We start from the raw sequence: 14,675 nt of genomic DNA on the forward strand, positions 1-14,675 counted from the left end.
GAACACAGGAGGCACAGGTTGCAGTGAGCCGAGATCGTGCCACTGCACTCCAGCCTGGGCAACAGAGCGAGACTCCGTCTCAAAAAAAAAAAAAAAAAAAAAATCCAAAACCTAATTTTTGAGGCCAATTACTCTAAAACTGACCAAGACCTTGAAACAGAGTGGATATTCAGTGTTAGCTGAATTCTATTGAAAATTATATTACCAGAGAGAAGCACTAACTTAAGTAGCAGAATAAGAAAAATTTTGAATAATGCTCAAAACAGAATAAAGAATATAAAAGCCACGTAACATTTAAAAGTATTATTTGTCATTTGTTTCCAAATAAGTTAGTGTAAAAATTAGAAAGAAAATCAAAGGGAGCATGGGTTTTCTCAGCCCATGGGGAATTCCAGCGAAATCTCTGGTGATCCTGAAAAGGAATTGCATATGGATTGGGACCAGATTTTCAAAATTTTGATCAAAGATTTTGTCGCTTATTGAAATGGAACTCTTACCTGGTGCATGAATCCCTTCTATAGCATTTCCAGCATAATGCTTTTTTTGTCTGTTTTTATTAACATACCTCATACAGTTTCAATGAAGCATTGTTCTAGGCCTCAAGTTTATATTAATTAACAGGTTTCCTGAGAAGACATAAACTCCAGACATTCAGAAGAGCTTAATATACCACATTTTAAAGGGCACTTCAAGTTAGCATTACAGTTTGCAAAAGATAAATGACTAAATCTGTTCTATTTTGTTTAATTTTACCTCCCAGAATGTCTTCAGTTCTTTCAAGAAAGTGTAGAATTCACTCTCAAAGTGAAAACAGTTTAAATTTGTTTTAAAATAACTTAAAGCAACACTGCTAGGCAACGTGTAGAGCTTTGAGTGAGAAGAAGGGCTGAGGGTTATGTGAAATCTCACAATAAACATGAAGAGTTTAAAATGACAGAACATGAAGCAGGGTTTTTCTGGTGACTGCGGTGCCTCCCCTCCCCCAAAGGGCCTTGTGGCTGATCAGCGGGAGGTTCCTGTCTTACATCTCAACACCACCACCCTTGTACTGTATATGTGGTCTTTGTTCATATTAAATTCTCACAAAAATATCTAACATGTGACCTGATAAAACAAAAACTCTGACACGCCAACATGCTTCAAATACAGACATCTTAGGAAAATGAAAAGCTTTCTCAAACCAATTGTTTTTCCTAAACCCGGCTTAGAAATTACAGAGATCAAATGATAATCTCTATATGCAGTAGGCAGATACTTTTTGTTGATGTCATCACTTGTCAAGACCCAAACAGATCTCTCTATTCAGTGTCAAATCTTTGTTGAGCACCTACCGAATACTGGATAAACCTCAAATTCCAACTCCATGAAACCTCTCAATTTTTAGACTCTCAGAGTCTCTAGGAAGAAAATACTAGTTTAGAATTCTACTCATGGAAGTGAGAAAGAAAACTTTTTAACCTGAGGAAGGTGAGCCCCGTTAAATTATCAGGCCCAGAGAGGCATTTAAAATATAATAGGGCTGGCTCGGTGGCTCACGCCTGTAATCCCAGCACTTTGGGAGGCCAAGGCGGGCAGATCACTTGAGGCCAGGAGCTCCAGACCAACCTGGCCAACATAGAGAAATCCCATCTCTACTAATAATAGGAAAATTAGCCAGGTGTGGTGGTGAGTGCCTGTAATACCTGGGAGGCTGAGGCAGGAGAGTCACTTGAACCCAGGAGGCAGAGGTTGCAGTGAGCCAAGCTCACACCACTGTACTCCAGCCTGGGCAATAGAGTAAAACTGTGTCTAAAAAAAAAAAAAGTAACAGCATTCATGTCTCTCTCTTCCTTGAGTTACATAATTATCTCTTGAACCAAATATGCTTTGTGGGCTCCAGACTAACGGATGCCGAGTAGCCACAAAAAATGCCACACGTCATATAGTTCTACAATGTATTGCCCATCACTAACCAATGTTACTTCTGTAAACCAATGAGAATTCTGAAAGAACAACTTTTATAATCACCCCCTTTCCTGATTCATCTTTTTCTTTAAAAACTTGAGCTTCTCGGTCAGGCGCAGTGGCTCATGCCTGTAATCCCAGCACTTTGGGAGGCCGAGAGGGGCAGGTCACAAGGTCAGGAGATTGAGACCATCCTGGCTAACATGGTGAAACGCCGTCCCTACTAAAAATACAAAAAAATTAGCTTGGCGTGGTGGCGGGCGCCTGTAGTCCCAGCTACTCGGGAGGCCGAGGCAGGAGAATAGCGTGAACCCGGGAAGCGGAGCTTGCAGTGAGCCGAGATGGCGCCACTGCACTCCAGCCTGGGCCACAGAGCAAGACTCCATCTCAAAAAAACAACAACAACAACAAAAGAAACTTGAGCTTCTCTTGTTCTTTGGAGCGCTCCCCAAGACAACTTGGAAGCGTGTCCCAAGCTGCAGTCCTCAAATAAATTTATTGGACCAAATAAACTATATTAATTTTGCCTCCGCTTCTTTCTTTTAGGCCAACAGAAAATCAGCAGGCTTTCAACAGCTATAACTTCCCGCACTGTTGTTTTGGACCCTTTGAGGTTACTTGTTTTGTCTGCTATTGTGGGTAATAAAAGCAAAATCTGGGAACTCCAGATGCTGACTTTTTTTTTTTTAAATCAAGGAAACAATAGAAACATAAATAGCAACTAAGGTAGTATTTGCTAAAGACTCAAAGTGTTACAGGAGGCAGTTAGTCAGAGGCGAGCAGGCAGGAGAGGGCCCCCACCCACACGGGGAATGTCAAGTGATCATCAGGTGACGGTCAGGCAGTTGTTACACTGTCTCTCTAAAATAATAATTGGTTGCAGCCAAGGAGTCTCCCAGAGATAGAAAAATCCTGAACCTGGTGATCAGCAGCGTCCCAATAAAATCTCAGGAGTTGAGTGAGTGGGCTCAAGCATGTGCACTCTGAGACAAAATGGCAGTTTAATTGGTATGTGACCTTCTTTTAGGAACACTCAACTGGTGAGGGAAAAACGCCTCAAGTGAGCCTGTGCACAACTACAGTAAACACACTGTGCCTGCAGTCCCTCCCAAATGCTGACAGGCCACTGTGCATGTGGACAGCCAACCCCAAGGGAAGAATCACGGAAGAAGGGATGCGACCCCCTGAAAGCATGTCAATGTATAAAACCCCCAGTCAAAGGTCAAATCATGCACTTGAATCTCTCAAGTTGTCTGCTTGCCCTTCTTCCAAGTGTACTCTACATCTTTCTGTTCCTACTCTAAAACTTTTTAATAAATGTTCACTCCTCCTCTAAAACTTGCCTTGATCTCTCCCTCTGCCTTTTGCCCCTCAGTTGAATTCTTTCCTCTGAGGACGCAAGAATTGAGGTTGTTGCAATCCCATTCAAATTCGCCACTGCTAACAGAAGGAGAGAACCACTTGCTGACCTAAAAGGAAGAAGCCGACCAGGCGGCTGGCTCATGCCTGTAATTCCAGCACTTTGGGAGGTTGAGGCAGGAGGATCACTTGAGCCCAGGAGTTTGAGACCAGCCTGGGCAACATGGTGAAACCCCGTCTCTATAAAAAACTACAAAAAAAAAAAAATTGCCATGTGTGGTGGCATGCACCTGTAGTTCCAGTTACACAGGAGACTGAGGCAGGAGAATCACCTGAGCCTGGGAAGTCAAGGCTTCAGTGAGCTGTGATCATGCCAGGGTGACAGAGTGAGACCCTATCGCAAAAAAGAAAAAGGAAAAAGCTGAGGCAGAATTAATAGAAGCAGAGAGTTTATTTGGGCTAAGCTTGAGGATTTCAACCCAGAAGCATAGACTCAAGTTGCCCTGAATATACACCCCAATTAGCAGCAGTTACAAGTAGGCTTTTAAAGGAAGAGGCAGTTCCTAAGTTGTTTACTAAGAATTACATTAAAATAACATAAGCTATTGATTGGCTATATATTGTTCTCTGTATCACAAATTTTCAGGAACATGAAGATAATGGGTGAAGCAGCTGTCAGGAATAAAATGACTATTTATTTATTTATTTTGAGATGGAGTTTCACTCTTCTTGCCCAGGCTGGAGGGCAATGGTGAGATCTCGGCTCACTGTAACCTCCGGCTCCTGGGTTCAAGTGATTCTCCTGTGTCAGCTTCCTGAGTAGCTGGGATTACAGGCACCCACCACCAAGTCCAACTGATTTTTTGTATTTTTAATAGAGACAGGGTTTTGTGATGTTGGCCAGGCTGGTATCGAACTCCTGACCTCAGGCGATCCACCCACCTTGGCCGCCCAAAGTTCTGAGATTACAGGCGTGAACCACCGCGCCCAGCCTTTAAAATGACTTTAAACAATTGCCCCCAGGCATAGAAGGGGGCATGAAGTCCCACACTCACGTCTCTCTGGGCTTGCATATCTCACAGAATTCAGACTGCTATGAGCTATTTATTTATTTTTTTTCTCACAATAACACTGTATGATATTTGATAGAGGAATTCTGAGGAGGAAGCAAGCAAACTAAATTGCAAGAAGGAAAGAAACAGCACAGAAATCACCCTTGCAACAGTCCAGGTGTAAGATGGTGTGACAGCTTGAATCAGAGTCATGGTGGGTGATGATGGGAGCCAAGAAGAAAGAAGAGACATCAGCAAAGGAGAGTCACAGGAACAAAAAAATCACCAAGGCTGAGGGACTGACTGGATACTAAGGAATGATTCTGAAGGAATGCAAAATGATTGAGGTTTTGAACCTAAGTGACCGAAAATGTGGGTATGAACAGGGTATGGAAATCAGAGGAAAGACGTGTTTTAGTAGATGAAGAGTAGATGGAATTGAACAATTCTGGTTTTGCCTGTGGAGTTTGGGGTGGCAGTTTTATTTATGGTCTGACAAAATGCAGTCTTTGGTGATGTCTGCCTCCCTTGCCATGATACTCTTTGGTTCACTATTGGCTTTTGCACTTGGCCAGGGGCTGACCAGATCCAGATGCGAAGTTAACTCTTAACAAACAGTAACTGAGCATTAGGAGCTGGGTAGCAAAACAAAACAAAACAAACAGAAAGACTTGATTTTATTTTTATAAATTTTTTTCCTTTTTTCTTTACAGAATGGGGTCTTGCTGTGTTGCCCAGGCTGGTCCCAAATTCCAGGCCTCAAGCGATCTTCCACCTTGGCCTCCCAAAGTCTGGGATTACAGGTGTGACCATGCCTGGCCCAGAAAGACTTTATAATGAAGGAGGACCCACCAAAATGCATAAGTAGTACTTTATGACAGTGTGACAATCCCTGCCTCAACAATAGGCCAGACCTGTGATCAACTCTTCATTCATCCATGAAGAGTTATTCCTTGGTAAGTGTGAACAGGAGGATTAGGAGTCACTAACCAATCCGAAAATCAAGATGCTGGTCATCAGCAGGTGGTTCTTAGCAGCCCCCTAGGAAGCAGCTGAATTTTAGGGTAGAAGCTACAACTCTTTCAATAAATCATAAGCACCTTCTTAGAAAGGCATATGTATTGGCATGTTCATATTGCCACCATCAACATCTCACTGGGGCCTTGTTTTGAAATAATATAGATTTGCCTCTATCAAGAAAACTTAACAAATCTGAACTTTAAAAAGTGGTAAACCAACAAACTAAGACATTATTTTTATTTTGAATATATTAACAGAATACTTGTTCCTTAAAAAAAAAGTTTTGAAAAGCATCACAAACAAAAGAAAGACATAGAGGATAAAACATCAAATACTTATGTACATACCCCCTGAATATAACAAATGTCATATTTCCTTAGGCTTTTAAAAAGGAAATTAAATGTTATAGATACATTTGATGTTCCTGGTCTACATCTTTGGCTTCCATTTTCTTCTCTAATTTCTCAGAGGTTATTTCTATTCTGAAATTGGTATGTTCTTCCTGTACATGTTTTTTATACTTTTACCATATGCATCTATTGCAACATATATTATGTACTATTATTTCATGTGTTTATAATTGCACATATATGGCATAACATTGTATTTATCTTTCTTTATCTTATTTTTTTCTATTTTATTTTATTTTTTTGAGATGGAGTCTCACTCTGTCACTCAGGCTGGAGTGCAGTGGTGCAATCTTGGCTCGCTGCAACCTCCACTTCCCGGGTTCAAGCGATCCTCCCGCTTCAGCCTCCCAAGTAGCTGGAATTACAGGCACCTGCCACTATGCTCAGCTAAGTTTTGTATTTTTAGTAGAGATGGGATTTCACCATATTAGTCAGGGAGGATCTTGAACTCCTGACCTCAAGTGATCCACCCGCCTCGGCCTCCCAAAGTGCTGGGATTACAGGCATGAGCTGCCGTGCCCGACCTTCTCTATCTTGTTTTTCTATACCACGACATCTGTCCATCCATTCTGCCACTACAGGCCATTTAGGTTGTTTTGTTTTTCTCTGCAGTGGACATCCTTGTACATGTCCTCCTGTATGTGGGAGCTTCACTAGAGTACCTTAATAGATGTGAAGTTGCTAGGTTTCAGGAAATGTACATCTTTACTTTAACTAGAGATGACCAACTTATTCCCTGAAATGGTTGCTCGAAGTTACGCCCCCCTTAACACTCTATGAGAGTTCCCAATTCCCCACACTTGTTAAACATTTTTGGCACCTAATGGGTGTTTTCATTTTCATTCCCTGTTAAATTGTGAAGCTTCATTCAAAATATCCAAGCTCTCATAGGTCATCTAGAATTTTCTCTGTCATCAATCAATTAATACAGAATCTTCTAGAAGGGAATGTGTCAGGCAGGGAAGAGTAAAGCTAGGACAATGAACTACTGCCAAAGATAGATCAATCCGAGATTAAAATAAAGTATACTTGGAGTGTGGTCAACGGGAAAGCATAAATGATTTTAAGACATTGATTCAGAACAACTTTACAGGTAGAGAGCCCTTTAGTAAGCACCATTCAGATTTTGTCTCATTCATGCATAGAAGACCAATAAGGAACTATAACGGATTAGCAATAAATCTATAATCAGAACTATTGCCTGGATACAAAATGGACCCCAGGGTCCTAGTTCTTTGTAATGGCAAATAGATAATGGTAACTTGGAGTCATTTGTAGTAGGTCCTTTAGTGTTCACCTAGGAATAGACAACATGTATTTGGTAAAAGGTGAAAATGTTGAAAATTGTAGTTCATTTATTGGTTTCTTTGGGGAAACTGTGTGGACTCAGATAAACCCAGCTCTGCCGTATACTACCAGTCTCTGTGAGTCTGTTGCTTTACTGTTAAATAAGGATATCTCCATCTTCTTTCCAGAGTTGTTACTGGAATGAAAGTAACAACTATTTCTAGTATATTGACTGGTGCATATAATTTATCATAGTAAATTCATGATTGCCACAAAATAATTGAGCAGCTACTACATGCCAGGCATTGCTACACATCCGGGACACACAGCAATGATGAATTAGACCCCAAGTTCCAGTTGTCAAGAAGCTCGAATTCGGCCTGGCATGGTGGCTCATGCCTGTAATCCCAGTACTTTGGGGAGACAGACACGGGTGGATCACTTGAGGTCAGGAGTTTGACACCAGCCTGGCCAACATGGTGAAACCCCATCCCTACTAAAAAATACAAACACTGATTGTTTCATTCATTTCTGATTCTTTTTAATTTTTTTGTAAATTTGAAGTTGGACTGTAACAGTTTTCTTTTTAGACATAGGAGTCTCCTTTGCAATAAAGTGCACTTTCTATTTCTTTTCAGTATCTCTCTTTTTTTGGAAATGGGAGCAAGTTAGAAAATTTTAATAACCCAAGTGCTCCCAGTACTTTGAAAAAGGCTTGAATAATTTCTTTCCTATGATTTCCTCATTCCTCATTTCTGGCAACAGTCACTATTTTGGGTATGCATGTAACATTGATCAATAATGTGATATTATTGGAAAATAACCAAGTCATCTCAAAGGCAAATAGAATATTAAAGTGTGCTAAGACTTTTACTGAGACATACTTTTTTTCCCTTTTGATGCTTTTGATATAATCTGTTATTTTAAAAATTGCATTTTCCCAAACACCTTTATTTCAACTTGTCAAAAGAAAACAGATGGGCCTTAAAAACAATAATTTTTAAAAATAATATTGCTTAAAAATTGTTTCGGTGTGTCTAGTGGTTTATTAGTGTTGTTTTTATTTTACATTAAATTAAAAAAAACTCTCTTGCCTTCTTGAAAAATTTTTTTCACTAGATGGCCTTCATTTTTGTTTCTAATATTATTGCAAGCACAATCAGATGGCAAAGTAAGCTGACACATTGCCTTGTACCTATTTGAATCATTCTCTAATGTCAAACCCTAAAATAGTCCAGCATTCTGCAGACAAATTTCTTTTCTGAGATGCTGAGATGAAGTGACCTGTGAGACAGTATTGTTACCCAATGAGTGCAGACCAAAATGCCCATGATTAATGTTAGCACTTGCAAAATAACAAGAGCATTTGGCTTTCCAGTTTCATCTTAGTGTTTAAAGTTCTTCATAGAAACATTACCCATGACAGGGCCTTGAAGCCACCTCAGATTCTTCAAAGAGCTGAGCAGCTGGAACATGAAATTAGAACTACTGCCCTCCCAATCACCTATTTATACTTTAACCTTCACTTTCTACTATTAACAGATATTTACTCTACTTAATCTACTTGTTAGTGTGTGTAATATCTATACATGTTGATGGCACCAACTTGAGTGTATTAAAATACCCCCTTCATCTCCCTTACTGATGTCAGCCTCATGGAGGCTCTTCTTACCTCTCTCTTCAATCTCTGTCCAGACCCCTTCCACGGGGCATCAACATCTCCAAGTTGTTCCATCCCAACCTATCTTATGACCTGCTAAACTCCCTTGCATTCTGCAGCTTCCATACTCAAAACCTTTAAGATCTCTTGAATGTTTGTACGATAATCTCCAGTCCTCTTAGCCGGACACTCAGGGCCCTCCACAACCTGATGACAGCTTCATGGCTCCAATCCAGTCCAACCAATCCAGCTCCAACCCAGCCCTGTGCTCCACCTCATTGTCTCTTTCCCTTGGATGCTCTCCATCCAGCTTTTACCACACTTCCACTTCAAGCCACACTTTCAAACCCTATCACCTTCCTGGACCATTTTAGTTTACGGTGATTTTCTGCCCACCTCTAAATATATAGACTACTCATTTATTTGGTCTCTAAGTCATACACTTACAAGAAAATTGGTATATGTTAAGTACTTAATTGTTAACACTTCACAAATGGAACAACAGAGATGGAATGAACTTTAGACATCATTTAATTCAGCATCTCCTGACATGCAGGAAAATCGCCTTTCACATTTCTCCTCTGGGTGAATATCGATTGACAGGGTGCTGTGCCTCAAATGTGGCCATTTCACCTTTGAATTGTTCTTATACTGAGAGGCATCTGCTTTTTAAGAAAGGAAAACCCAATTCATCCCATTCCAAACAGGTGAGAATCTAATGCCACCAGGGGGAAAAAAATTATTTTGCTATCCGTCTGAATTGAGTTCCCTGTGTACAGTTTACGTCCCTGTGCGCATCTACTACTCACAGAGCTACTCTAAGCACGCTCTGCAGTGTCAGCATCACCTGGCAGTATGCTAGAAATTAGAAATGCAAATTCATGAGCCCCAGCCCAGACCCATTGAGTCGGAAATTCTGAGGGTGGGGCCCAAGAATCTGAGTTTCAACAAGTTTGAGAAGGACTACCTCTCCTATCTGAAATGGAAAACAGCTGGTCATCCTCTGTATCCTTGCATAATAAAAAATGATTAGTGTCACTATGCCACCATTTCCTTAGCGAAACAATTTTTCTTTCTTTTTTTTTCCCCCCCGAGGGTCTTGCACTGTCACCCAGGCTGGAGTGCAGTGGTGCAATCACAACCCGCAGCAGCCTCGTCCTCCCGGGCTCAAGCAATCCTCCCACCTCAGCTTCCTGAGTAGCTGGGACTGCAGGCGCACCCACCATGCCCGGCTAATTTTTATGTTTTCATTTTTTTTGTAGAGACGGGGGTCTTGCTATGTTGCCCAGGCTGGTCTGGAATTCTTGGGCTCAAGGGATCCTTGTGCCTCGGCTTCACAAACTGCTGGGATTACAGGCGTGAGCCGCCGCGCCCGGGTCTAAATAATTTCTTATCGCCCTCCCTCAGTTTGTTTTTCCTGTTATCGGGTCACCTACACATTTCACAATTGTCAAACAGGTGAGGGCACAGATACAGAAGCGTCCCGCATTCCCTCCAGATTTTATCACGCTGAGGCACAAAGAGAAAAATAGCTCCTGGCGACCGCATGAAAACCCCAATTTCAAAACAGCCACATGCAGTTTAATTTCCTTAAAAGCTTAGCCGGAAAAGGTTTCTGTGGCTTGCGACCCCAGCTGGGCTTGAGCGAAGGCTCTGCACATTGGGGCAGGGGCGGGCACAAGGTGATCGGAGGGAGGGGGATGACTCGCAGTTGTGTTTTGAGTGCTTGCTTGGGTTATCTTGTTCCTCCAGCACACATACACTCAAGTTTCTTGTCATAAGGGGAACCCTGTTATTTTGTAGACAAAAAGTGACAGAAGCAAGTTTCGAAGCAAAAAAAAAAAAAAACACAAAAAAACAAAAAAACAAAAAAAAAAAAAAACGAAGACGACGAACAAAAGTCAACGTGAAATCTCCCCAGAGGAAAAGGAACCGCGCTGTTTGTCCCTCAGTAACTGAGCAACACCCCGGACACGCAGGGCTGCCTGTGACTTCTGCGGTTTTTCTTGCACTTCTCCGTGTTGGTTCACTTCCACCCTCGAAACGCTCCAGAAGCGAGAAATAAGGCGGGGCGGCCGCCACCCCCAAGCCGCCAGCTGTGCGGGGGCCCCAGCTGCAGGGGGTCCCGGCCCAGCGTCCCTCTCGGCCCCTTCCCTCTCCCCCGAGGGAGAAGGGGCGGGTCCACGCGGCCTGGGCGCTGCGGCCGGTACGCGGTAGGGGTCGCTGCGTCTCGGCGCGCGCTCCCACCGCGGTGAATAACGGGGCCTGGCTGGAGGAGAAAGGAAACCTGCTGCGGGAGGCGGCGGCGGCCGGCCAGGGAGCGAGGGAGGAGAGTTCACTTTTACTCCAGTGTCAGCACGCGGCGGCCGCGGCTGGCGCTGGCGAGAGAGCACCGAGGGAGCGGGTCGCAGATCTTCGGGCGGCCCCGAGAAATCGGCGAGAGGCGGGATCCGAGCGCGCCGGCGGGGCGCAGAGCCCGCGAGCCTGGCCAGCGAGGGGAGCCGCGGGGGGCGCGCCCCGGGCGGGCCCCCGGAGCCGCGCAGGATGCCCCGCGAAGAGCTGCCGTCGCTGCAGAGACCCCGCTATGGCTGTAAGTGCGCCGGGCGCGCGGGGTTCCGGCTGGCCTTGGGGAGCTCCCTCCCAGAGGACGGCGTAGGAGAAGCTGACGGAGCCGGTTGCGCGGCGCAGAGGGAACTGGAAGGCAGCGGCTGCGCGGCTGGCAAAGTTGGGAGCTGGAGTTGCAAAGGACAGTGAACCGCGTCCCCCCGCACCCCCCATTCCTAATATCCAGCTGGCAACCCAGACCCTCCACTCTGCATACCCCAAATGGGTGGGTGGGCAGTGCGGGGGTTGCGCTCTGGCACAGACCAGGTTGGGGTTTTAGGGGTATCAGGTGAGGAGTCCGCGGAGCTCCGGGCCGCCACCGGCTTGGGCCAGGGGGTGGCGTAAGGCACCGGATTCTTCCAACCCAGAAAGGGGGGAAAGTTTGTTTGCTGTGGCTACAGGTGGGCATCACAAGTAGGGCGCCGGCGCACTCTGCTAGTGCAAAGTCGGCTTGACTGGAAGGGCGGGCGTCTCCTCCTGTCCCGCGCCCTCGGACTTCACCTGAGCCGCTAGAGCCATTGGCCTCACAGGTGTGTGTCCCTCCTCGCTGAAACCCCCTAACCCCTTTCCTCCCCGCTCCCCTCGCATGGGAGGATTGCTGTGTGGAGAGGATGCGGCACTAGGCTCCGGGGAATCCGGTGGGAGCCCGCGTGACTTGAACGAGATGGTGTCGATTACCCAGCCAGGGCTGCCCTCGGAAAGAGGTTGCTTTGGCCGTTCGTGAGTGGATGGAGCCAGATTAACACTAACCACGTGGCTTCATATGCAGAGTTCAGAGTCCTAAACATGTGCCAGGAAGCATTTCCTTTAAAACAAACAGAAAGTTGGCCCGCTGTCTCTCCAAGGTGGCCCTGTCAGTGAACCCAAGGCCGAAGACCACAGGTTAATCTTTGCCCAGGCTGGCCTTGGTGGCAGAGGTACCAGGTTTGGGTTAAGGTGGTGATACCTTCAGCAGGGTGTTGTGTGTGTGTGTGTGTGTGTGTGTGTGTGTGTGGTTTTGGGTGGTGCTTAAGGCCACTGACTTGCTTAACTGAAAAAGGGCTGCTCAACTTGTGTAGGTTCTTTCCCCTCCTCCCCGCTGGCCTGTCGAAGATGGGAGGTTATCTTTCCTGTGTTACCCTTGCAGTGAGGGGGAGGCCTGAGGGCTGTAGCCTCTGTACTCTAATGCATTCAGCAGTTGACTGAGACCCAGCTTTTTGCCTTTTGGTAAACCACACAGACAGCAGAGCCTCTTGGGTTCAAGGAGGAACACTGTGCTCATTCAGTGTTTGCAGTGCCAACCTCAGGTGGGACCCAGCTTTTTGCCTTTTAGTAAACCACACAGACAGCAGAACCCATTGGGTTCAAGGAGGAATGCTGTTCTCATTCAGTGTTTGCAGTGCCAACCTTAGGTTGATGGAAGTACTTTAATGTGACAAGCTCTCAGAACATATGGTGGCTTCACTGTGTCAAATGGTAAGATAACCACAAACTTCTGTAAACTAGGTGAATCTACATGAGCAAATGATTTCTTGCTGTCACATGATTAATGTCGGCCCTCATTAACAATAGATAGTGCAAAATTTCCGTGAATGTGGTACATGAATGCAGCATTTCTGTCAGTCCCTGCATGTGCATCTGTGATGCTGCTTGATTTTCACGGAATAAATCTGTGTTTTAAGTGCACTCCAGAAGAAGCTATCGAGGGAGTCCAGATCTGGCAAGCCTGAAGCCCAGTTCACAGGGCTGCTTTCTTTGGAAATCTTCATCCAGCTTTCCTCACCAATATGGTGTAAGGGGGTGGGTGCCATCTTGTTGGAATCACTCCGGGTTACTTTCCCTCCGCTTATCAAGTGCTGGCATTCATTGGTCACTTAACACTGTCAAAAATGGAAAATATTTGCCTATGTTTCCAGACTTTCTTGTCACCCTGAAATATGAAGGCTTTAATGTGACAGTTACGTCATTAAAATGAACACTTTTATAATTTTGGTTTATGAATGGTGTATTTTCAGTGTATTCAGAACAGATATCTAGCAGAATAGATTTTGGTGTTAATAGGCATTACCTAACATTGCCTATTTATGCAGAAGAGGGCTATTTGGTGTGTTAGTGTAATTTCTGGTTGTTGTTGGCTTTCTGAAGCTCCTATCAACATGAGACTGAAAATAGTGCTGTGAGTTCTTCTTGGGAAGGCTAGGGAAGGAAAACAGGATTGTCCTTGCTCTGTTGTGTTTTAGGGCTGTGCTTTTTCTTGTTTATTGGTTTGGTAAGTACAGGTTCAGTAAAACCTCAAATTATAACGGGCGTTATCCCTAGCATTTAAAAATAAAGTAGCAATACATTGTAATTTCAGTTCTAGTGCTGAACGTTCTGAGTATAAGATGTTTGAGACTGGGCTTTAAACACAAGTTTTTGGTAGTTTGAATTAAGCCATCTATTGCTTATTTTGGGTCTGAGCTTCTGTTCTGCTCTCTCTCCTACCTACTTGAATCATCATTTAATTCAGTAGTTCTTATACAAAGTAACTAAATTAATTCAGCTCAGGCTGTTATGGTCTTTCTCCTCTGTACCAGGCTGAGTGTCTGTAAAAGGCCACATAATAAATTGTACTTGAGGGATTTCTTAATGAGTTCTCCATGAGACCTGTGACTCTTCTCAGATTTCTGACAGATGCAAGATTGCTGAAGTCTCCCTGATTTGCACACAGGAGCGCTGGATTGAAATTAAATAGACTATTTTCTGTTTAATTTCCGCTATTGTTGGCCACATCTTCCTGCAATCTGTAAAGTTATTTTTGTATAATGTTAATACTACAAACAAAGCTGAAACAATTCAGTAACACAATTCTGAAGGGAAGAGGTGGAAGAAGGAAGTGATAGTAGGGAGCTGTTTAAACTAATGCAGACATAGACATAGTATATACTATATGTTGTATATATAGTATTTTTCTATACTCAACCAAATTAAGATGACACTTATGCTTAGGTGTGATTTGCAAATAACTTGTGTTGTTGTAATGGATTATGCTGTATCTGCCAAATTAATTCTGAAAACACATTGCTGCCATGATCTGTCGTAAGTTTTGTTCCAGTTACTTGAGAGTTAAAAACACCAGCGAGAGCGAAAGAGGGGTTTGTGACTAGGCAGATGACTTCACTTACCACTGATAACACAATCAACACTTAAGTGACTACAGTGGGTCTCTAATGATTGCATAGGCAAGAACTGTGGTTTTCTACCCTTTACAAGATTTAGAGACTTCCTTTCATGAGATACATTGTTCAAAAAAATGGGGATCGATGTTTCACTGTTTGCTTCTTTTAAAAAGTGCAACCTAAGTCCAGCATGTTGTGGGGG

General features: G+C 43.9%; 1 protein-coding gene across 2 annotated transcripts in view; it reads left to right on the forward strand.

Moving 5' to 3' along the window:
* The first annotated feature begins 11,003 nt into the window (after positions 1 to 11,003).
* The window catches only part of IQGAP2 (IQ motif containing GTPase activating protein 2), a 310,898-nt gene continuing 307,226 nt past the window's right edge, over positions 11,004 to 14,675 (forward strand). The window contains exon 1 of one of the 2 annotated variants that reach the window (XM_005557201.4): positions 11,004 to 11,322. In XM_005557201.4, the coding sequence (XP_005557258.3) occupies positions 11,277 to 11,322 (46 nt within the window). In that variant the 5' untranslated portion in view covers positions 11,004 to 11,276. Of the gene's footprint in view, positions 11,323 to 11,763; positions 11,867 to 14,675 lie in introns of those variants that run through there. The other variant, XM_045393897.2, reaches the window with a different exon arrangement.

This window comes from Macaca fascicularis, chromosome 6 (genome assembly GCF_037993035.2).
Source record: "Macaca fascicularis isolate 582-1 chromosome 6, T2T-MFA8v1.1".
Taxonomy (NCBI): Eukaryota; Metazoa; Chordata; class Mammalia; order Primates; family Cercopithecidae; genus Macaca; species Macaca fascicularis.